The sequence below is a fragment of the Lithobates pipiens genome, unplaced genomic scaffold (genome assembly GCF_037356315.1).
Source record: "Lithobates pipiens isolate NorthernLeopardFrog02 unplaced genomic scaffold, aLitPip1_a1.2 Scaffold_19, whole genome shotgun sequence".
NCBI lineage: Eukaryota > Metazoa > Chordata > Amphibia > Anura > Ranidae > Lithobates > Lithobates pipiens.
Window position 1 is genome coordinate 296,739,887 of NW_027507764.1, and position 24,239 is coordinate 296,764,125.

A 24,239-nucleotide genomic window follows, 5' to 3' on the forward strand; every position below is an offset into this window, starting at 1 on the left:
AAAGTGGATGTAAACCCCAATTATTTTATTTTTTTTATGTCATTTGAGCCACAAATTTATTCCAGCTCTGAGCAATCCTCTTATTGTTCAGTGAGATAAATCTTGACAAACAGAGAGAAACATTGTCAAATCCTCTCCCCTGCTGTGAGTGACAGGTGGTTTACATATCTCGTGCACAAGCCTAAGAGACATGCATTATTTTTTTAATTCCCTTCCACTCCTTTCTTCTGCTGCTCTGCAAGGATTGGATGTTCCCCACCTCAGCATGATTTGGCACGCTGAAGTCATGTGGTTACTTTCCTGTGTTTTCACTGGATGTTAGAGATCATAGCAGCAGTTCAGTGTAAGAAATACACAGGAGAATATGCATATTGACAAGGGGAGTGTAGAGGTGGGTGGGGAGTCTATTGACATCACGACTCCACCCACCGAGCTCCAGACAACAGACCCACCCACAGAATCTGCAGTTTTTTGGGTCTCATAGCAGACAGAGGGGAGACATTTGACAGGTAAAGATACATGCAGATAACCCCTATGGCCGTAGTTTAGAAAGGATGACATTGGTTTTACAGCCACTTTAAGTGGTTAAAAGTTGTACTTGCAATAAAAATGATAAAATTGGGCACAAAATGGAAACCTTTGTTTGTACTGCAAGGGAAATGTTTCCATTTTAAGCCTAATTGTATCTTTTTTGTTGTAAATACAACTTTTAATAAACTCCTGTGTGCTTTTAACCACCTCAATACAGGGCACTTACACCCCCTTCCTGCCAGGCCATTTTATCAGCTTTCAGCGCTGTCACACTTTGAATGACAATTGCACGGTCTTGCCACACTGTAACCATGTAAAATTGTTATCATGTTCTTCACGCAAATAGAGCTCTCTCCTGGTGATATTTAAGCACTGCTAAAAAAAAAATAAAAAAAAGGTTTTTCTTAACTTCTGTCAGTAAGTTCTATAAATAATTTTTCTCCTTCACTTAGGCTGCACTTATGGGCACTGATAGGTGGCACTGATGTGCACTGGTGGGCGCCACTGATGAGTATTGATGGGTGGCATTGGACAGCAGTGATGAGCATTGATGGGCTGCACTGATAGCCAGCACTGAGGGCATCACTAATGGCCACTGATTGCTGGCACTGGTATGCACTGATTGGCAGTGGTGGGCACTTAATTGTAATCAGGGCACTGATGATCAGTGCCCTGATTCCATACCCAGCTGTCCCCGTGAGGAGATGCAGCTGATCGACTCTCCTCTCCTCACACTCTGTGTGAGGCAAGGAGTGCCGATTACTCGTATCTCGGTGTTTACGTGTGACTGGCTGTGATTGGACACAGCCAATCATATGGTTAAAGGGCCACAGATCGGGGTTGCGTCATGTCCTAGCAACACGGCATGGCCGCGATAGCCACGCTGCTTGCGAGAGTGGTTGTTCTGGGAGGACGTCTACCCAGAACAAGAGCCGCACCGCCCGGCCATCATTTGACGATGGGCTGGCAGCAAGTGGTTAAAGAATGTTGCGCAATGAGTTTATCTTCCTCTTCCATATGATGAATGTGTGACTGGACTCTGAAGTTTCCTTGACTGATGATAACTGTGGGGTATACATCTGTGGAATCCAGTTAATCAGGCCAGGTTGTGGATGTGGTTGAGCCAATAGTGAGGAGTGAAAGCTCACAAATGCGTATATAGACCCTGGAGGGTCTAAAAATCTGGTAAGCAGATATACTTACCCTATCTATCCTGTGGGGAGCACCGGGTGTCTTCACAAGTTGAGCATTGGATCAGCACGTGTTTTCAGTTCACCTTATGGATGTGGAATTGGGACACTTGGACTATTAACAATTTTATTATTATTATTTCTTTTTTTTTTTTTTTGCACTTTAGTCATTCAGGGCGTGGTTTGACAGGCCTACATGTTTTGATTTTAATTTTTGTTATGAAGTGTACCTTGTTGTGAAAGCTGCTGCCAATCATGGATCATCCGTGCCGTTTTCATAATTTTAGCGCAATATCGCTTGTTTTTATATAGACATTTTTAATTTTTTTTTTTTTTACTTTCTAGGTAACTTTGTATTCAAAATTAACAGTAGCTTAGTTTCTCTCTTCTTCTCTGCTGTTGCTAGTTTTAGGTGGATAAATAACTTTTTTTTTCTCTTGTTTACAGGTAATGATCTTCCCAGAAGGAACCTGTACCAATAGATCTTGTCTCATTACCTTCAAACCTGGTAGGAAATACATTTTATTATTTTTATTTTATGTCCGAATGTATGACATTTTTGCCTCTTCTTTAGGCAGATATTCTGTCGCTGCTGAAATCACAAAAGCATCATTCATCTTATGCCAGCTCATCACTTGTTTATTCTGGGTTATCCATTTTTGTCCTGTTAAGTGCAGCTGATATTTGTACAGTATTACATTAATGTTTACCCTTTCAGAGTCTATAAATGAGGACTCATTCTGGACACAATTTTGCACATATGAACGTACATATTGCTGATGTTTCATCACCATTTGTGTTTAGCTTTCCTACAGTATTGGGTAGTAATATTGAGGGCATTGAAACTCATACAGAGGTATCCAAAGTATTCTTTAAGTGAAAGTGTGTAGCAACAAGTACGTAAATTCACAGATCATAGACAGTTATCGCCAGAACATTTCAATTCCCACTGGAGGATTTCCACTCATCTCTTGCTTTCATGACTGCTATAAATCTTAGGATTTCCTCTTTCAGTTTTGGTCACATTGATCACCAGGACAGATCATGGGTGCATTTTCTCTGCAACAAACCACAATAAATATTTGGCAGAGGGTCCAACCCTTTCCTACTCTATATAGAACTAAAAAAAATACATTTTGATTTTACATCCACTTTAAAAAGCATATCCCAGGATAAATGGTGTCATATATTTATATGGTATTTTGCTTGTTGTTCTTACATATTACACTCACAAACCTCATCAGAAATATGCACATATACATGTTCTAAACTTGTTCATCATTCTTTTTATTTGCTATATAATTGTGTTTTCACCCTTGAGATCATGTTTATCCCCCCCCCCCCCCCCCCCCCAAAAGAGCTACTTATTTCTACCTCCATTTGTAATATACAGTGAGGAGAAAAAAGTGTTTGATCCTCTGCTGATTTTGTAAGATTTCCCACTGACAAAGAAATGATCAGTCTATAATTTTAATGGTAGGCTTTTTTTTTTTCTTTTTTTTTTTTTTTACCAGTGAGAGACAGAATAACAAAAATATCCAGAAAAACGCATTTCAAAAAAGTTATAAATTGATTTTCATTTTATTGAGTGAAATAAAATATTCAACCCCTTCACAAAACATGACTTGGTACTTGGTGGCAAAACCCTGGTTGACAAGTACAGAGTTCAGATGTTTCTTGTAGTTGGCCACCAGATTTGCACACATCTCAGGAGGGATTTTGTCCCACACCTCTTTGCAGATCCTCTCCAAGTCATTAAGGTTTCGAGGCTGACGTTTAAGTTGAACCTTCAGTTCCCTCCACATATTTTCTATGGGATTAAGGTATGGGGAATGGCTAGGCCACTCCAGGACCTTGATGTGCTGCTTCTTGAGCCAGTCCTTTGTTGCCTTGACTGTGTGTTTTGGGTCATTGTCATGCAGGAATACCAATCCACGACCCATTTTCAATGCCCTGGTTGAGGGAAGGAGATTCTCACCCAAGATTTGACAGTACATGGCCCTGTCCATCATCCCTTTGATGCAGTGAAGTTGTCCTGTCCCCTTAGCAGAAAAAGACCCCAAAGCATAATGTTTCAACCTCCATGTTTGACAGTGGGGAAGGTGTTCTTAGGGTCATAGGCAGCATTCCTCCTCTTCCAAACAAGGCGAGTTGAGTTAATGCCAAAAAGCATGATTTTTGGTCTCCTCTAACCACAATACTTTCACCCAGTTCTTCTCTGAATCATTCAGATGTTCTTTAGCAAACTTCAGATAGGCCTGTACATGTGCCTTCTTGAGCCTTTTGGGCGCTGCAGGATTTCAGTCCGTCACAGTGTAGTGTGTTATCAATTGCTTCCTTGGTGACTATGGTCCCAGCTGCCTTGAGATCATTGACAAGATTCTCCTGTGTAGTTCTGGGCAGATTCCTCACTGTTCTCATGATCATTGAAACTACATGAGGTGAGATCTTGCATGGAGCCCCGGACTGAGGGAGATTGACAGTTATTTTGTGTTTCTTCCATTTGCGAATTATCGCACCAACTGTTGTCACCCTCTCACCAAGCTGCTTAGCGATGGTCTTGTAGCCCATTCCAGTCTTGTGTGGGTCTACAATCTTGTCCCCGACATCCTTGGACAGCTCTTTGGTCTTGGCCATAGTGGAGAGATTGGAATCTGATTGCTTCTGTGGACAGGTGTCTTTTACACAGGTAACAAGCTGAGATTAGGAGTACTCCTTTTAGTAGAGTGCTCCTAATATCAGCTCATTACCTGTATAGAAGACACCTGGGAGACAAATCTTGCTGATTGATAGGGGATCAAATACTTATTTCACTCATTTAAAATGCAAATCAATTTATAACTTTTTTGAAATGTGTTTATCTGTATATTTTTGTTCTGTCTCTCACTGTTAAAATAAACCAACCATTAAAATTATAGACGGATCCTTTCTTTGTCAGTGGGCAAATGTACAAAATAAACAGGGGATCAAATACTTTTTTCCCTTGCTGGATTTTCTAGCTTATCCAATCCAAAGTGAGATGCCACAGTGCATATAGTAATTGTATCATTTGCATCCCTAGAGTAGGAAATGCTGAGTAGATAAGCTGAGCTTTGGCGTACACGAGTCCTGAGTCATGATAAATGTAATCCTCTTTATAAAATCAAATATCTTGGCATGAAGGTGATACTGCATGGTACTTGCTGTGACCCATATTTTTTAATGTGTTTTATAGAGTATTTAAGTGAGTTTAGATCCTGGCTTATTTATTAAGACATTGTAAAATGCAGTGACCCATGATAATAAAATTGATACAGTACAAGATTAATTTTAGATGTTATATTAGTTGAAAATGTAAATTGAAAATGTTATGTAAACTGAAAATTGTAGCATGATTGGCATCGTGCCTCACTGCATACTGTTTCCACTTTGTTTACAAGTTGAAATCAATATTTTTTGCAATTTTTCATGTCACGCGGTATTTGCGCAGAAAATTATTATTTTTTTTTGGAAAAGATACATTTTAATGAATAAAAAAAATAATAGTGTGTGTATATGTATATGTGTGTGTGTAATAAATAAATATATATATACACACACATATTAATATAATATAATTTGTGTGTATGTATGTGTGTGTGTGTGTGTGTGTGTGTATGTATATGTATATATATAATTTTTTTTAAATTTTTTTGAATAATATTAACCGCTTCGCACCCGCCCTATAGCCGAAATACGGCTGCAGCGTGGGCGCTAACTGCCGGGAGGCCGTTCCTGAATGGCCTTCTGTTTACTTCCGCAATGCGCGCTCCCGCGAGTGCGCAGCGGGGAAGTTCTGTGCTGGCCGTGTCCCTCGGACACAGCCAGTCACAGATCGCTGTAAACGGCCAATCACAGCGGCCGTTTACAGCGCGATCGGCGTGTCCAATGTGAGATGATCTCATATGTAAACATATGAGATCATCTCTCAGTGTTGTTCTTCCTCCCCACACAGACAGCGTGTGAGAAGGGAAAAAAAAAAAAGGGCCATCCTCCCCAGAGCCACCTGCCCCCAGTGCCACTTGTTAGTGCTATCTGTTCCCAGTGCCACCTGTTGTCAGTGCCATTTGTCCCCAGTGCCATCTGTCAGTGCCATCTGTCATCAGTGCCACCTGTCAGTGTCACATGCCATCTGTCATCAGTGTCACGCGTCATCTGTGCCACGTATTAGTGCCATCTGTCATCAGTATCACGCGTCATCTGTGCCATGTATTAGTGCCATCTGTCATCAGTGCCACGTATAAGTGCCATCTGTCATCAGTGCCACGTGTCATTGTCCTGGTGCTCCAGGGCCTTCAAAAGTGTAATAGGTAGTCAACAAGTTAGATGTGTAATTTATGCTCCTAGATCATGTGACATGCTCCCTGCATGTTGGGCCTCTCTATGTGGCCAGGCTGTGAAAAAGTCCCCCACATGTGGTATTGTAATACTCAGGAGGAGTAGCAGAATTTTTTTGGGGGTGTCATTTGTGGTATACACATGCCACGTGAGAGAAATAACCTATTACAATGACAATTTTGTGGGAAAAAAAAAAATCTTAATTTTGCAAAGAATTGTGGGAAAAAATAACATCAAAAAGCTCACCATGCCTCTTACTAAATACCTTGGAATGTCTACTTTCCAAAAAGGGGTCATTTGGGGGGTATTTGTACTTTCCTGACTTGTTCGGGTCACAAGAAGCGAGATAGGCCACCAGTACATCAGATGTGATCAATTTTGTGCGATTCGCACCACAGCTTGTAGACTCTCTAACTTTCTCAAAGACCAAATAATATCCACTAATTTGGGTTATTTTTACCAAAGACATGTAGTAGTATAAATTGTGGCCAAAATTTATGAAGAAAAATGAATAATTTGCATAATTTTTTCACAGAAACAAAGAAATATGCATTTTTTTTTTCAACATTTTCGGTCTTTTTTCATTTATAGCGCAAAAAATAAAAACCCCAGAGGTGATCAAATACCACCAAAAGAAAGCTCTATTTGTGGGAAAAAAAGGACAAAAAATTAATTTGGGTACAGTGTTGCATGACTGAGTAATTGTCATTCAAAGTGTGAGAGCACCGAAAGCTGAAAATTGGTCTGGGCAGGAAGGGTGTTTAAGTGCCCAGTAAGCAAGTGGTTAAAGATGATGTTGCACTGAGTAAATAGATCCCTAACATATCGCGCTTTAAAATTGTGCACACTCGGGAAATGACGACAAGCGACCGTACTTAAAGATTTCCATAAGCAACATTTTAAATTCCCCAAGCAATACACATTTTCACTGGCTCTGCTTGTGTCATCTTGACAGCCATTCTTCTCTGTGTAACAGATCTGTTAGGGCATCCCAGAGCGCAGTGGGTGTCAGAATAACTGCCAAGCTCTGCAGACAACAGCGGGAAAACCTCTGTGTGTAAGGAGCACAAACAAGTAACTGCTGATGCACAGAGCAGGGAATGGACATTGTGGCAGTTTGCCTGTATGGCTTTATGACATAACCAGCCTCCTAGTGTTTCTTGAACTGCATGAATAGTATTAAAGTGATACTAATGTTTTTTTTTTTTTGTTTGTTTAAAAATAACAAACATGCCTCTACTTACCTGCTCTTTGCAGTGGTTTTGGGGGGGGGGGGGGGGGAGGGGGGATGGGGAAGTGCTGCTCACTGAAGGTTTTTTATCGTGATGCATAACAATAAAAAACCTTCTGCCTCTAGAACCACTTTAAGCCATTGCAGGTCAAACCCCAACTTGCTCTGATCAAAACAACAAGAACAAAAATGTATGATTGTTTATTGCATTTAGCAACAATGCTGTGCAGGACAACGTGAGAGTCTGCAAATAGTTATATAAGACAACATTTAGAAAATGGTAATTTCCCTGTACTGCCTTTATCAGTGGCAGCTGGCATTTATTTATTTTTTGGGGTGCAGCAAACAACCACTCATAGCCCCCCCCCCTCCTCTGTCTAGTCTGACACTCACCTCATCTAGGTGGCGGGCGGCAGGCAGCGGCTCCTGTGTCCTCTCTCCATCACGGCGGTATTCCGACAGCTCCCAGTGTGCAGCTCTTCCCTCTTCGTCCTAGGTGTCCAAAAGGCTCACCTGTCCTTTCAGCCAATTGGGTGACCCGCTTCCTGATCGGCCGGGAGGAGGATCAGTGTGAGAATAGCAGAATTCATTAGGTACTGGCTCTAATTGCGTGCTTCAACCCCCCCCCCCCCCCATTGGAATCCGGTGCCCTGTATGTAGATCAGGGGGCCGGATGCATGGATGGGGGGGCCGGCACCCATGCGCCCCTAATTGACAGGCCGCCACTGCTCCTTTATGAAGTTTAATAAACTGAACCTGTTCTAATTTTTAACATTTTTAAAGTAAAAGTTCTGCCTAAAACCTATGCTCTAGATATCACTGTGTTGCAGAAACTGAAAGGTGGGGAAGATTTGCTGTTTCAATGGAGTCAAATATAACATAAAAATAAAAAATAAAAAAACATAAAATTTGACACCATGACCTTGCCAGACTAAAATCAAAATGACATTGGTGTTCCTTTAAATCAGTGGTTCTTAACCTTGTTGGAGGTACTGACCCCCACCAGTTTCATATGCGCATTCACCGAACCCTTCTTAATTTGAAAAATAAAATATGATTTATTCAACTTCAAAACATAGGTATATATTTATACTTATGTATATTTTTATACATGGGTGCACAAAATGAATAAGACCATTAAGAACAAAGAACAAAACCATCAAAATATTGAAACATGATTTTCACACAAAAACAAAACCATAATAATGAATATTTACTGCAAATCAGTGCGACTTCTGCTGTTGCCTTTCAGAGACCAGTTCAGAAATGCGCGGCTTTACCTTGGCAAGTGCCACTCTCTTGTCATTTTCGCAACAAAGTCTGTTCCTTTTCTTCGTTTTTATGTCCAACATCCTCAAAGGATTGCTCGCAAAGATACGTTGTAACAAACGGTATGAAAATCTCCAGAGCTTTCTTAGCAATAACAGGGTACTTTACCATTTGTTGACACCAAAACGTTGAGAGCGTTGTTGTCCTGAAGAGTTGCTGAATTTCAATGATTTCATCAAGGTATTCATCATTGACATCTGTTGTCTCAACACTAAACGTGAACGGCTGTCTCACCCATGCTGGATATGACTCTCTTGTAGGAAAGTATCCATCGAGCACTATTTCGCACATGGTTCACGCATTCCACTACAATTTTTAATACTTCTGCCAGTTTTAAAGGCAAGGTTTTTGTTGCCAACGCATGCCTGTGCAGAATACAATGCGTAACAATGATGTGTGGTGCATCGCCTTTCACTAGCGCACCAAAACCAGACTTTCTTCCCAGCATGGCTAGAGCTCCGTCTGAACAAACTGCAGAAACCATATCCCACGCAAGATTGTTGTCTTTGAAGAAGTCATCCACAAGTTTCTTCATAGCGGCTGCCTTAGTTGTTGTTGTAAGAGGCTTACAAAATAAAAAATCTTCCTTTATCACGTCGTCTTTCACATAGCGCACGAATACGGCAAACTGGCTTAGATTGTAAACGTCTGTGCTCTCGTCGAGTTGAAGGCTGAATTTTGCTGGGCTTGAAATCAGATTTGCAACTACTTGAGCCAAGATGTCTTTGCCCATGTCCTCTATTCTGTCGCTGATGGTGTCATTTGAAAGAGGAATTTGGGATAACTTAACTTCAGACGCTTTTCCCAGCATGATATTCGCCATCGTTAGTACAGCTGGTTTTATGAGTGTTTCATCAATTGTGCGTGGTTTGCCCTGCTTTGCGATCAGGTAAGCAACTTCGTACGATGCTGTGAGGATCGGTTTGTTGTTGGGTACAAAGCCGAGAACAGGCAGAGTAGCCTTTTCATCGAATCTAGCTCTCTTCACCTTGAATTCAGTGAGCGTTGTATTCTTGTGATTTCCATGCAGCTTAAGGAAGTGTTCTCTTAGTTTTGCCGGTGCTAGACTAGAATTGCTCAACTTGACATTGCAAATCATGCAGTTAGGACGCTGACTCCCATCATGTTCCGTTTATACATGTGAATCCATATTGTACATATTCGTCCAACCACTTTCTTTTTTTGCTTGACATAATTAGTATGAAGGGATTAAAATATTAAGAAAGAAATCACACGACGTACCATCACGACAGTTACAATTCGACTACTGGGCGCACCAAATTCCCTGCAGCACAGATAGGCCGCCTAGCGATGTGGCATTATCACCTGCAGCCAATGATGGACGAGCGGGGCGTGTCATCACGAATCATATGAATCGGATGTGTGTCTTGACTTCCGCCGAACCCACGAGACTGACTCACCGAACCCCTGGTGTTCGATCGAACCCAGGTTAAGAACCACTGCTTTAAATGCTTGACAAACTTCTAATTAAATGCATGATGAGATCTGCTAGTATAGTAATTGATGCACCATTCTCATTGCTATATTTTCATTCTGTGAGTTTAAAAAAAATTAAAAAATCTTCTACAGTAGGTTTAAGAATGAGCTACATATGCATTTTATGTGTATTTGACTGAAATTGCACATTAAGGGAAAACATCTACAGAATGCATGTTTTGAAAACGCATCAAAACCTCACCAAGGTACAGTATAATTAACCACTTGCTTACTGGGCACTTAAACCCCCCTCCTGCCCAGACCAATTTTCAGCTTTCGGTGCTCTCACTTTTTGAATGACAATTACTCAGTCACGTAATACTGTACCCAAATGATTTTTTTGTCCTTTTTTATTTTATTTTTTTTTTTTCACAAATGGAGCTTTCTTTTGGTGGTATTTGATCACCTCTGGGTTTTTTATTTTCTTCACTAGGAAAATTTTGGGGAAAAAAACATTTTTCTTTGTTTCTGTAATAGAATTTTGCAAATTATACATTTTTCTTCATGAATTTTGGCCACTGTTTATACTGCTACATATCTTTGGTAAAAAATAACTCAAATTAGTGGATATTATTTGGTCTTTGTGAAAGTCTTCAAGTTATCGTGCAAATCCTAAAAAATTTATCACACCTGATGTACTGGTGGCCTATCTTCTTCCGATCCGAACAAGCCAGGAAAGTACAAATAACCCCCCCCCCCATGACCCCTTTTTGGAAAGTAGACATCCCAAGGTATTTAGTAAGAGGCATGGTGAGGTTTTTGATTTGATTTTTTTCCCACAATTCTTTGCAAAATTAAGATTTTTTTTTTTCCCACAAAATTGTCATTGTAATAGGTTATTTCTCTCAATATGGCATGTGTATACCACAAATAATGCCCCAAAATACATTCTGCTACTCCTGAGTATTACGATACCACATGTGTGGGACTTTTTCACAGCCTGACCACATAGAGAGGTCCAACATGCAGGGAGTACAGTCATGTGTTCTAGGAGCATAAATTACACATCTAACTTGTTGACCACCTATTACACTTTTGAAGGCCCAGGAGCACCAGGACAATGACACATGACACTGATGACAGATGGATCTGATACATGGCACTGACAGATAGCACTGATGCGTGGCACTGATGACACGTGATACTGATGCGTGGCACTGATGACACGTGATACTGATGCGTGGCACTGATGACGCGTGATACTGATGCGTGGCACTGATGACGCGTGATACTGATGCGTGACACTGATGACGCGTGACACTGATGACGCGTGGCACTGATGACGCGTGGCACTGATGACGCGTGGCACTGATGACGCGTGGCACTGATGACGCGTGGCACTGATGACGCGTGGCACTGATGACGCGTGGCACTGATGACGCGTGGCACTGATGACGCGTGGCACTGATGACGCGTGGCACTGATGACGCGTGGCACTGATAACAGATGGCACGTGACACTGACAGGTGGCACTGGGCACAGGTGGCACTGACAGGTGGCACTGGGGACAGGTGGCACTGACAGGTGGCACTGGGGACAGATGGCACTGTGTTGTCTTGGTGTTCACTGATTTATTTATTTTTTTTCATTTCCGCTGCAGCACGGAAGGTCTCCCTCCTCACATGCTGTCTCTGTGTGAGGAGGGAGAGCCGGCGATTAGAGATGATCTCATATGTTTACATATGAGATCACCTCTCATTGGACACGTCGATCGAGGGCTAAAATGGCCACTGTGGTTGGCCATTTAGTATGATCTGCGATTGACTCTGTCCAAGGGACACGGCCAACACAGAACTTCCCCTCTGCTTACCCACGGCGGCACACAGAGGGGAAGTAAACAGGAGGATGTCCAGGGACGCCCTCCCGGCAATTGGCGTGTGCAGGTGCGAAGTGGTTAAAAATATATTTAAAAAAATGCATTTGTTTGTATGGACCCTTAACCGCACAATGTGTATATTACAGGATATCCTTGATATAATCCGCTTTCTGTTTTTCTAGGTGCATTTATTCCTGCTGTGCCAGTCCAGCCAGTGGTTTTAAGGTACCCAAATAAAATGGTAAGTGCAGCAGACTTGGTTCCACATAAATAAAGCTTTCTTGTCAACTCTTTTTATGTTTTTTGCCTTTTCATACTGCTGTCAGAATTCTCAAGGAAGCAACAAATAGCAAGGGCCGTAAATATGGAGAGGTCCGACGTGCAGGGCATGGCTTAAGCAGTTTTTATTTTATTTTTTATTTCTTTATTTTGTGATGCTATTTTTTTGTCTTGCAAACAGCCTAGCATACTCCTACTAGACCTCTTGTGTCTAAAAGATGGAGACTAGTGCTGCTAAATATAATTTTAAATCTAATCAACAAAAATCATATGTAGATATATGCATAATTAGGCTAAACAATTTAGCCTAATTATCCCAAAAGGCCATTTATTATATGATGTGATGGTATACATGTGGGATGCATAGTTTGTGTAAATTCATACGTATTTTATTGAGATGGTCTCTAGGCTGTTGAGATGAAGGCAAGGTATGGGGGTGAGCAGAAGTCTTTTTCTGTAACCTGCACGGTGCTGTAAATATTGATTAAATCTTATGGGCACCATCTGGGAAGTTGGGCCAGGTTTAAATCACTTCTGTCCCTGAGTCTCTATTTGTGACAGAAAATAAATAAAGATAAGTCATTTGGCTTTTGGGAATTTAAGAAATCCCTTGACTGTAATGCATCTTGTTTACAAAACCAATAGCTGCGAAGAGCAAGCCAGGACCTTTCCCTGGAGCTGAGAGCAGAACTGTCACATTCACTGGCACATGAGAACTTAACTCCATCCATTCTGAGTAATAGTGTTTATACTATACACAGCGCAGGTGACCTGACCGAAATCTATGCTAATTCTCTGCTTCTAGAAGAGAATTATTTAACCTTGGCATCCCGTGTTTGTCCTGTATTGCGGGGGAAGGCAACCTCGGCCCTCAAGCTGTTTTGAAACTACAAGTCCTATGAGACCTTGCAAGACCCTGACAATCACAGGCATGACTCCTAGAGGCAGAGCCATGATGGGATTTGTAGTTTCACCACAGCTGAAGGGTTGAGGTTGCCTACCCCTGCTCTAGAGGACTATTTTTTTTTATAAAGATTTGCAAACTGTTAATTTTTTTTTCTTCCACCACACAATATCACCTGTGCTGTACAGTTTAAAAGATAGTTCCACATTTTTGGGAAAAAATATAGCAAATAACAAAATAATAATCTGGCATATACAATTGCTATACAAGCAAAGTTGTCATTTAATGTTATTCTGTATGAACAGACGATTTGTCTGTTCTCCCCTCAGAGAACTGGAAACTGTGTGTTTGCACACACAGATCCTAGTTCTTTGTGTGTCAGCATCAACCGCAGGAGCCCAGCAATGATCGTGACTGCCGGGCACACGCATCGGCTCGGGGAATGCCCCCTAGTGGCCACAGGACGAAGCGACGTTACATAACGCCGTTTCTGCCGCAGTACAAAAAAATATTATACATACCCTTTTTTCCTCTCATTTTTTTTTTCATAAGTGATCACATTCCCTCTGTTTTCAGCCAGCTGCATAAGAGCTGGGGGGATGAGAAGCAACAATATACTGATCTTCCCAGTGGATGGCGTCGTGACAAGTCTAATCATTGGACGAGAGCAGCCTGAGTTCCCACCACAGCTAGAGAACTGACCACGGTGTGTTCTCCTGCTTAGTGTGGTCCGTTTTTATTAGTACAGTAGAGGGACTGGCAGGAACACCAGGGATTTCACACAAAGGAAGCAATACAAAGAGAACAGGATGCTTTATCATGCAAGAACCTGGCACAGCAGGATCATATCAGGAATATGAAATGTTAGGGTGACAAACACTTTAAATAGGCAAACTGATAGAAATGGAGATGTCCCATGGATTTTGACCTTTTAAAAACTGGCCACTTGAGTTTCTGACATGAGAGTTGCTGAGTAGACTGTAAAGCCCTTGCTGGCTTTGCTTATATCTCACAGACTTGCATCCTGTTGAGGCTGAATATTTTTCCAGGATGTGCCATAAAGGGTCATTTTTTATAGGTTCAATGTTCACTAAAAAATGTTTCTGCCAAGAATTTGCAATATTTTGTGTCATTTTTATCTGATGAATGTGACTACAGAACTTTAAAGAAAACAAAATTAGTTTTATACTTTAAATATAGCACAGATTCTATATGCACAACAGACATGTCAAATGTTCTCTAAGGCTTAATGTACTTAGGCACGTTTTAAACTTGGGTTACTATCTGTCAAATTTAATCATTCAGGAGAGGCCTTATGCCCTATACACACGGTTGGAAATTCCGACAGAAAAGGTTCAGATCGGATTATATTGTCAGAAAATCCGATGGTGTGTGGGCTCTATCAGACTTTTTCTGTCGGAAAAGGACCTCAAATTTTCCGAAAACAAAATCCGATCAGACTTTTTCCGATCGGACAAAGTGCCACGCATGCTCAGATCAAATTTCGAGACCAAAGCTACTGGCTACTAGCCGCAACGTAGTACCGTCGCAGTGAACGAACGTCATCACGTTCCGAACGATCGGATTTTCCATCAACTTTGTCCGACCGCGTATATGCAACACCAGTTTCGGTGTATGCAACGCTTTGTCGGACCTTGTGTACGGGGGCTAAGAGTTAAAAAAGAGCTCTAGCACTAGAATTATTGCTCTCACAATTAAAAAAAAACAATTAATATATGAATATTAAAATAAGTTGATTAATAAGAGATTACATTTTTATAAATTTTTTTACATTGCACATTTGCTAGATCTGTACAGATGGATATGTGCAGATCAAAGCATCGTCCCAAGACACTAGGGATGGCCATAGACTCTCTTTTTTATTATTCAACCAAAAAATCAACAGATTCCTTCGTCCACACAAGTGAAAAGGAAGCTGATTGGCGGAAACTGATAGAGGAAAATGTTTAAACATGTCCCTTCGAATATTGTCAATCAAATGAGTGACTTCTGTTGAGCTAGGACTGCTACACACTGATCCAAATTTGGTCAGTTTCTGCTGAACCAGCCACATTTTGACCGGAGTGCTCAGCTTAATGAATGAATAGCAACATCTGCTTTTTACACTACAGATTACACTGACAGAGTGGATCCCATCTGTAACACTGTCAGAGGATACCTACATCAAGAGAGTAGCAGTCACAGGGTTATCTTCAGTCTGATAGCTAGGTCCTGTAGAGGCAGGAGATCTCCAGCTGTGCTCCAGCATAACCCTGCTTCCAAGCTTGGTTGTCACAATAAAGGAATTATTTTGCTGTGAAGGTAAAAGGGCTGAAATATTCAGAAATTCAAAAGTGCTGCTATATCTGAAGTATATATATATTTTTTTTATTTCTAGGATACCATAACGTGGACATGGCAAGGTCCTGGAGCGTAAGTTTTTGCTTGTTTAAGTTGAGCACTCACAGCATAAAGTTTTTATTTATGTAATTAACACAAGGTGGCATATTTCTATCCTCTATGTGGCAAACTTACAGTGAGAAAATTAAGTATTTGATCCCCTGCAGATTTTGTAAGTTTGCCCAATTATAAAGAAATTAAGGGTCTATAATTGTTGTTATAGATGTATTTCAAATGATAGAGACAGCATATAAAGCAAAAATACAGAAAAAAAAACATGATATAAATTTTATAAACTGAGTTGCAGTTCAGTGATTAAAATAAATATTTGATCCCCTACCACTCAACAATAATTCTGGCTCCCACAGACTGGCTACAGTATGTGCTCCTGTGGTACATACTGTCAATTTAGGAAGGTGCTCCTAACGACAACTTATGTATATAATAGACACCTGTCCACAGAATCTTTCATCCATTCAAACCCCACCATAATGGGAAAAGGACATCGGGGACAAGATTGTAGACCTGCACAAGGCTGGAATGGGCTACAACACTGTCAGCAAGAAGTTTGGTGAGAAGGAGACAGCTGTTGGAGTGATTATTCGCAAATGGAACAAGTAAAAATTAACCATCAATTGCCCTCGGTCTGGAGCTCAATGCAAGAAGGATGATCATGAGAAAAGTGAGGGAACAACCTAGAACAGTGATGGCAAACCTTGGCACCCCAGATGTTTTGGAACTACATTTCCCATGATGCTCCACTACACTGAAGAGTGCACGAGCATCATGGGAAATGTAGTTCCAAAACATCTGGGGTGCCAAGGTTCGCCATCACTGACCTAGAACTACACGGGGGGAGCTTGTGAATGATCTCAAGGCAGTTGGGACCACAGTCACCAAACAAACCATTGGTAGCACAATACGTCACCATGGATTGAAATCCTGCAGTGCCCGCAAGGCCCCCCTCCTCAAGAAGGCACATGTACAGAACTGTCTGAAGTTTGCCAATGAACATCTAAGTGATTGGGTGAAAGTGCTGTGATCAGATGAGACCAAAATTGAGCTCATGTTTGGAGGAAGAAAAATGCTGACTCTGACCCTAAGAACATCATCCCTACAGTCAAGCACAGGTGGAAGCATTATGCTATGGAGCCCCAAAGCATAATGCTTCCACCTGTGCTTGACTGTAGGGATGATTTCTCTGCTAAAGGTACACGCCAACTTTGCCGCATTGAGGGACCAATGGATAAGGCCATGTATTGTAAAATCATGAGATGAGAACCTTCTTCCCTATGCCAGAACAATGAAGATGGCTCATGGATGTGTTTTCCAGCATTACAATGACCCAAAACATATCGCCAAGGGAGCAAAAGAATGGCTCAAGAAAAAGCGCAATAAGATCATGGAGTGGCCTAGCCAATCTCCAGAGCTTAATCCAATAAAACTTTTATAGAGGGAGCTGAAACTTCAAGTTGCCAAAATCCCTCCTAAGCAACTCAATTTATAAAATTTCTGTCGTGTTTTTTTCTGGATTTTTGGTTGATATTCTGTCTCTATCATTTAAAATACACCTATGATAAAAATGATAGACCCTTCATTTCTTTGTGAGTGGGCAAACTTCCAAAATCTGCAGGGGATCAAAAAAATATTTTCCCCACTGTACAGTATATAGTACTTTTGCTTTAATAACTCCACATAATTGTCTTTAAAACATTTTTAAAATGTATTTTAAATTATATTAACTTGATCTGGACAGGTTGTGGGAAGTACAGTTGTCAGGACAAAAAGAAAATCCAAATGCACATCAATTTGCTTGCAAAGCAGTCTCTTATCTACAAAATTTTTTTTTTGTCACTACTCTGTTGCGGGCAATAGAAATTTGCTGCCCTGCATTTGATATGTTTTTTTTTTTTTAATTCATGTCCAACACCGGAAGCTGCCCATGTACACAAACCTTAAACTAGGTAAACACTATAACCCATACACGCTATCAGTACAATACAAATTGAAACTCCTAAGGTTTGACCTCATATTATATGGTTTTGGTAAATCTGAAGGAAAAATTCAGCACAAAAATTGATAGTGTGTATGGGGCTTACCAGTTCGTTTTTTTTCAACCCAGCAGCCTGGAAAAAAAAAAAAAGCGAGAAGCTCGCTGTACTAACCATCTAAGGTTAGTACAGCGAAATCCCCGCTGAGCTATTGTGTTCTGACAAGGGGGCTGCCCCCCCCCCCCCAACCCATCCCCTACTAGAGCACACTGGTCAGCATTCGCAGCCATTGGCTGAGAGCGCTGATTGGATGCTTTATTGGCAGATATTTTTGGGGCATGCCCCTTTGCCACAAGCCAAACAGGCTGCTGTACACATGCGCCGAATCTCGGCTGGTTCCTGTTGAAGCGGCTGATATTTGGCCCATATGTTCAGAGCTTTACTAAATGCATGATATTACTGGCAATATTGAAAATGTAAGCATTTAAGACCCTAGTAAGTTAAAAGTAACTTTACTTATGCAAATATTACCTCCTGAATAATGCGGTACTTGGTACACCCAACTCCTAAATACCAACTCCAGTCAAAGCTTTTCATTTTAGTTTTGGAAAGAGTAGGAAGAAGGAATGTCTGCTTATCTTTACTGCTGTCTGTGTATTCATTGGAGTGATTTCCTCCCAATCTTTGTATCTGCTGCATCAGGACAAGAAATAAGGGGCTTGGTGGGGGGGAGGCACTAAACAAGAAGGCACAGACAGCAGTAAAAAGCTCAGCTTCTAGACTTTCTTTTTGTTCAACGTAATACTGTTTTTGTTAATTTGCACATATACCTTTCCCGCACTCCCAGAACATTTAAAATCTATAGAAAGGGTATTTTTAGTTGAACCTCTGTTCAGGTACAGTATATTGATCATTGTCATTCTCCACAATTCATGATGGTCTATACCACCAACCATACTGAGCTCCATAACCAATGTCGCCTAGCCAGCTACCCATTCTTTTCCTCCTTTTTTCTCTTTTTTACAGTTCTTTCTCTATTTGGTTCCTTTTAAATTTTCTCTTTTACAGGATTGATATTTAAAATACAGTGTTTCAGTAATGGCATTGATGGAAATATTTGTATATTCTTAAGCTCCATACGCAGATTTTCTGCTGATTTTTTCCTTCAGATTTACCAAAACCATATATGAGGTCAAACCTTAGGCGTTTCAATTTGTGTGCTACATGGTTTTGGTAAATCTGAAGGAAAAAATCAGCAGAAAATCAGATAGTGTGTATGGGGCTTTACTCTAACTTTGTAAATAGCAGAAGTTTTGTAAGATGAGAAACGCAGATAAATACATTCATGTAACTTTTTTTTTTTTTTTTTCTTTCTTCAGAATGAAAATACTTTGGCTTTCTTTATGTCAGTTTCATAACTATATAGAAATTGAGGTAAGAAGCTTTTATTTAGAAAATAAATTTGTTTGTTTTATATGGATGATTCCTATGCAATGTTTACTTTTTTTTTTTCTTAGTACTTTTTGAATTAATCTTCATACCCCCCACCAGCATGTCTTATATTCTCGTCTCCAAGCTCTGCCACACTTCTCCTGTGCAACCCGCTGGAAGGCACACAGCCGCTGCCGTTAAGTCTCCTAACTGAGCTGTGTCTGCACAAAGGAAAATCCCATTCACTCTTATTGAGAAGCTATCTGCTGTCATGATAAAGTAGATGGCCTGGGTATTTTTTCTGAAAAAGAAGCTGCCCAGTCAAGAGACCTTTCTAACAGCAACTGTGGTGCTTCCAGCAAGGATCTTGTGGAAGCTGGCCATACACTAGTAGAAATTTTTTGATACTTTATTTGGAATGTTTGTTTTTTCTAATGGATAAGTGCGGTCAAATCCATGTTCGTTTTGACAAGAAAATTTACAGAGCTGGATGAAAAATATAGTATTTTAAACAAAAGAATGTCTAACAGTTTATATGGTTTTCATTTTGGAAATTCCATGTATGCCAAAACTAAATGTTGAAGGCAGTTGAAATTTTGAAGTACTTTAAAACTACATTCGTAAATTTGGTGTTATCACTCCCACTCTCTTACTGGTCACTGGAAGTGCAACATGGCATCTCATGACAAAGAACTCTCTGAGGATCTGAAAAAAAGAATTGTTGCTCATCTACATAAAGAAGGCATAGGCTATAAGAAAGCTACAAGACCCTGAAACTGAGCTGCAACATGATGGCCAAGACCATACAGCGGTTTAACAGGACAGGTTCCATTCAGAACAGGCTTCACTATGGTCGACCAAAGAAGTTAAGTGCATGTGCTCAGCGTCCTATTAAGAGATCAAATTGGTTTGCATGGCTGACGTCCCAGAAGGAAGCCTCTTCTAAAGATCATGCATGCAGAAGAAAGCCCACAAACAGTTTGCTGAAGACAAGCAGACTAAGGACATGAATTACTGGAACCATGTCCTGTGTTCTGATTTGAGACCAAGATAAACTTATTTGGTTCAGATGGTGTCAGGCCTGTGTGGCAGCAACCAGGTGAGGAGTATAAAGACAAGTGTGTCTGCATGAGTGCTGCTTCCACTGAGAAGCTACAGTTCATTGAGGGAATCATTAATGGCATAAGTACTGTGACATACTGAAGCAGAGCATGATCACCCTCCCTTCGTAGATTGGGCCGCAGGGCAGTATTCCAACATAACAACCCCAAACGCATCTCCAAGATGACCACTGCCTTGCTAAAGAAGCAGAGGGTAAAGTTGATGGACTGGCCAAGCATGTCTCCAGACCTAAACCCTATTGAGCAACTGTGGGGTATACTCTAACAGATGGTGGAGGAGCGGAAGGTCTCTAACCTCCACCAGCTCCATGGTGTCCTCATGGAGGAGTGGAAGAGAACTCCAGTGACAACCTATGAAGCTCTGGTGAACTTAATGACCGAGGGGGTTGAGGCAGTGCTGGAAAATAATGGTGGCCACACAAAATATTGAAACTTTGGACCCAATTCAGACATTTTCACTTAGGTATGTACTCACTTTGGTTGCCAGTGTTTTAGACATTAATGGATGTGTGTTGAGTTCTTTTGAAGGGACAGCAAGTTTACACTGTTATACAAGCTGTACACTCACTACTTTACATTGTAGTGAAGTGTCATTTCTTCAGTGTTGTCACATGAAAAGATATAATAAAATATTTACAAAAATGTGAGGGGCGTACTTACTTTTTGTGAGATACGGAAGGTTCCCCTGACATTCTCATAAAAGCATTATATAATGCCTTCGTGGACGACGGCCATGCAAACCAATTTGATGCAGTGTGCATTGTATGGTCTGAGCACTGACAGGCTGACCCCCCCCCCCCCCCACCCCATTCAACCTCTGCAGCAATGCTGCCAGCATTCGTGTCTATTTCTCAAAGACAAACTCTTAATAGGACACTGAGCATGTGCACTCAACTTCTTTGGTCAACCATGGCGAAGCCTCTTCTGAGTGGAACCTGTCCTGTTAAACTGCTGTATGGTCTTGTCCGCCATATTTGCAGCTCAGTTCCAGGGTCTTGGCAATTTTCTTATAGCCTATTTCTTCTTTATGTAGATAAGCAACAATTCTTTTTTTCAGATCCTCAGAGTTCTTTGCCATGAGGTGCCATGTTGAACTTGTGACTAGTAAGAGAGCGAGAGCGACAACACCAAATTTTACACACCGGTTTCCCATTCACTAACACTAACAAGTCACATGACATCAGGGGAGGGAGAATGGGCAATTGGGCCCAATTTGGACACTTAGGGGTGTGCTCACAGCAAATTTAGACTGTTATACAAGTTGTACACTCACTACTTTACATTGTAGAAAAGTGTAATTTCTTCAGTGTTACATGAAAATATATAATAAAATACTTACAAAATGTGAGCGGTGTACTCGCTTTTGTGATATACTGTAGGTTCTCCTCACTTTATCATAAAGGCGTTACATAATGCCCGATAATTAGTCCAATTTGTTTAGTGTTGCAATATATTAAATATTTTATTATATGTAACTTTGTTAGAAGGGATTAGTAAATTAAACGCACAGCAAAACAAAAATAACATTTTGGGTAATACATTATGTTCTACAGGCAAGTTTACATAATTAGCCAGAGGGGTAGCACCATCAAGAAAAAAGTTGTGTAGATAAGTTTAAGGCTAGGTACTCGTGGACTTCCAAAAACTCACTGCACAATATATTATTCTTATTATTATACAGGATATATATAGTGCCAACAGTTTGTACAACCAGTACACTTGCAATACAAATACAGGAGGGATCCGAGGGCCCTGCTCATTTAGAGCTTATATATAATAGTAAACACATGTGACAAGACACATGGCAACAGCTGAGGAGCTGATCCTTTCCAGGTAATCAGACTTTCCTTGCAGTGCTCCAGTGCTCAGCCACTTGTTTCTACTTGGCTCATTCCAAAATTCCAACTCAAATTTATGGGAGTATGCAAGAAAGCAGTTATTAATCCTTTTTCGCAATGTGACTGGCCATAATTTCCTTATTACTTGAAATTTAAAAGTGACTTTTTTTAGGTGCTTTCTAACCACATTCTCAATTCCTACAACTTACCAAATGCCTGGATATTAATAGGGTGAGTGATTACACGAACCGCCAGAACGTACCTAGGTCTTAGATACTAAATGGCTTAGCCTAAGGCTTCAGCAACTATATGGATTAAAGGATAACTGTGCTGTTGTACAGTAAGTCTTTATCCCCCCCCCCCCCCCCCCCAAGTCTTTAGCTGGCAATAGACTGGAAGATTTTCAGACATAACATTCATAAGAGAAATCTCATTGGTAAATATTATGATGCCAGTGATTTGACGAATGTAGTTTTAAAGTACTTCAAAATTTCAACTGCCTTGAACATTTAGTTTTTACACACCCGTTTCCCATTCACACCTGAGACCTCGTAACACTAACAAGTCACATGACATCAGTGGAGGGGAAAATGGCTAATTTGGACATTTTCACAAATAAATGTTTTCACTTTTGTTACCAGTGATTTAGACAATTAATAGCTATGTGTTGAGTTATTTTGAGGGGACAGCAAATTTACACTGTTATACAAGCTGTACACTCACTACTTTACATTGTAGCAAAGTGTCATTTCTTCAGTGTTTTCACATGAAAAGATACAATAAAATATTTACAAAAATGTGAGGGGTGTACTCACTTTTGTGAGATACTGTATGTTAGGAAAAATGTAACATGACAGTGCGAGTTGTCTAGTCTCTCTTTGTAAAGACTAATTTCGAACAGTAGTAATGCATTTTTCATGGCAGTGGTCATCCCTATACTGAATATTCATAAGAACGTTTTTTTATTTTTTTTATTTCTGTGTTTAGTTTCTTCCAATTTATACTCCTTCTGAAGAAGAGAAGAAAAACCCTGCCCTGTATGCTCACAATGTAAGGCGTGTCATGGCAAAGTACGTACCTCAGTTTGTTGATTTAGTGGTAATAGTGGTACAAATACTTTCAGAGAACTGTAATCCATGTTTTGTCTGGTTGCAAATAAATATTCCCTTGCACTCAGTCCAGCTAGTTATCCTTTTTAATTAAGTTTTGTTACTTTATCAACCATACAGAAATGGCACAACCTTAAAAAATAAAACGGTGTGTATATAAACACAATGGGAGCAGTTAAAATGCAGTAAAACTCTTGCAGGTGTTTTATAATTTTGAATAAGTTTGTATTCTGTAAATACAATAAAACAGTAGGACAGATTTCTTGAGTACCCTGAAGTAAAAACTAAAAATAAAAAACATTTTTTTCAAACAATATACAGTCGCACAACAATGGGACACGAGAGAGCTGAAAAGTTTTCCTTTGTCTACAATGAGTAAAGCATAATATATCATGTGCTATTGTAGAATAAGATCTGGGGTTGTCTCTATAAAGGGCTTGCAGAGGACGGTTTTTAAATGTAACCATCTCACCCATGTTTTGTAATATGGGGTATTTCATGCAACTCAAGCAACCAATCAGCTTCTGACTCCTTTTTATATTCCACATTAAAACATGTAACAGAGATTCTAATTGGCTGCTGTAAGTAACTAGACGTTTTCATGTCCGCACCCTTCTTGTACATCAATTGTATTGTCTTGCTAGTACAAGAAGAATGTAGATCATTTCTAACAGTTTTTTTCAACTGAAAATGATCCCTTGCTTTTTTTTAAACCAACGTGACCTCCTAAGTTTAAGCAGAGTTGATTACATCCATTTCACTCATTGGAACGTTATCACTACAGTAGCTGAACTGAATAAATAATGTGACTTACACCGACTTTATCTTCCATTGTGTGCCAAGATGTAATGTGAGTAAACTGCGCTTTCGCCCATGGAATTTATTCACTGCTTAGCAGAAGTGAAGCAAGCAGTGCATGTGCTGACATTAGACTTAATTAGTAAAGTGCATCATAAAATATTATTGTGTGCATCTGCAAGATTTCAGTCCACTGTGAATTTACGTTACAGCTAAAATCAAATCAAGCTTTAAAAGCATGGTCTGTAAAGAATGCAGCAGAATGAGATTCCTCTCAAAATTATAGAAACATTTGATTTTTGATGTTGGAGGCTGTGATATCATTTGGGGAATTTCCTACTTGTATTTGTCTCTGGCTTTTTCCTCTTTTATCTGCACTTCCATTGAAAATGGATAAGGAATTTAAACTTCAGTGAAA

General features: G+C 40.2%; 1 protein-coding gene across 1 annotated transcript in view; it reads left to right on the forward strand.

Moving 5' to 3' along the window:
* LPCAT1 (lysophosphatidylcholine acyltransferase 1) overlaps nucleotides 1-24,239 on the forward strand; it is a 213,336-nt gene that overhangs the window by 153,640 nt on the left and 35,457 nt on the right. Inside the window, exons 5-9 of the mRNA XM_077492013.1 lie at nucleotides 2,169-2,229; nucleotides 12,133-12,191; nucleotides 15,532-15,566; nucleotides 18,904-18,958; nucleotides 22,902-22,984. Coding sequence (XP_077348139.1) covers nucleotides 2,169-2,229; nucleotides 12,133-12,191; nucleotides 15,532-15,566; nucleotides 18,904-18,958; nucleotides 22,902-22,984 — 293 coding nt within the window. The remainder of the gene's footprint in view (nucleotides 1-2,168; nucleotides 2,230-12,132; nucleotides 12,192-15,531; nucleotides 15,567-18,903; nucleotides 18,959-22,901; nucleotides 22,985-24,239) is intronic.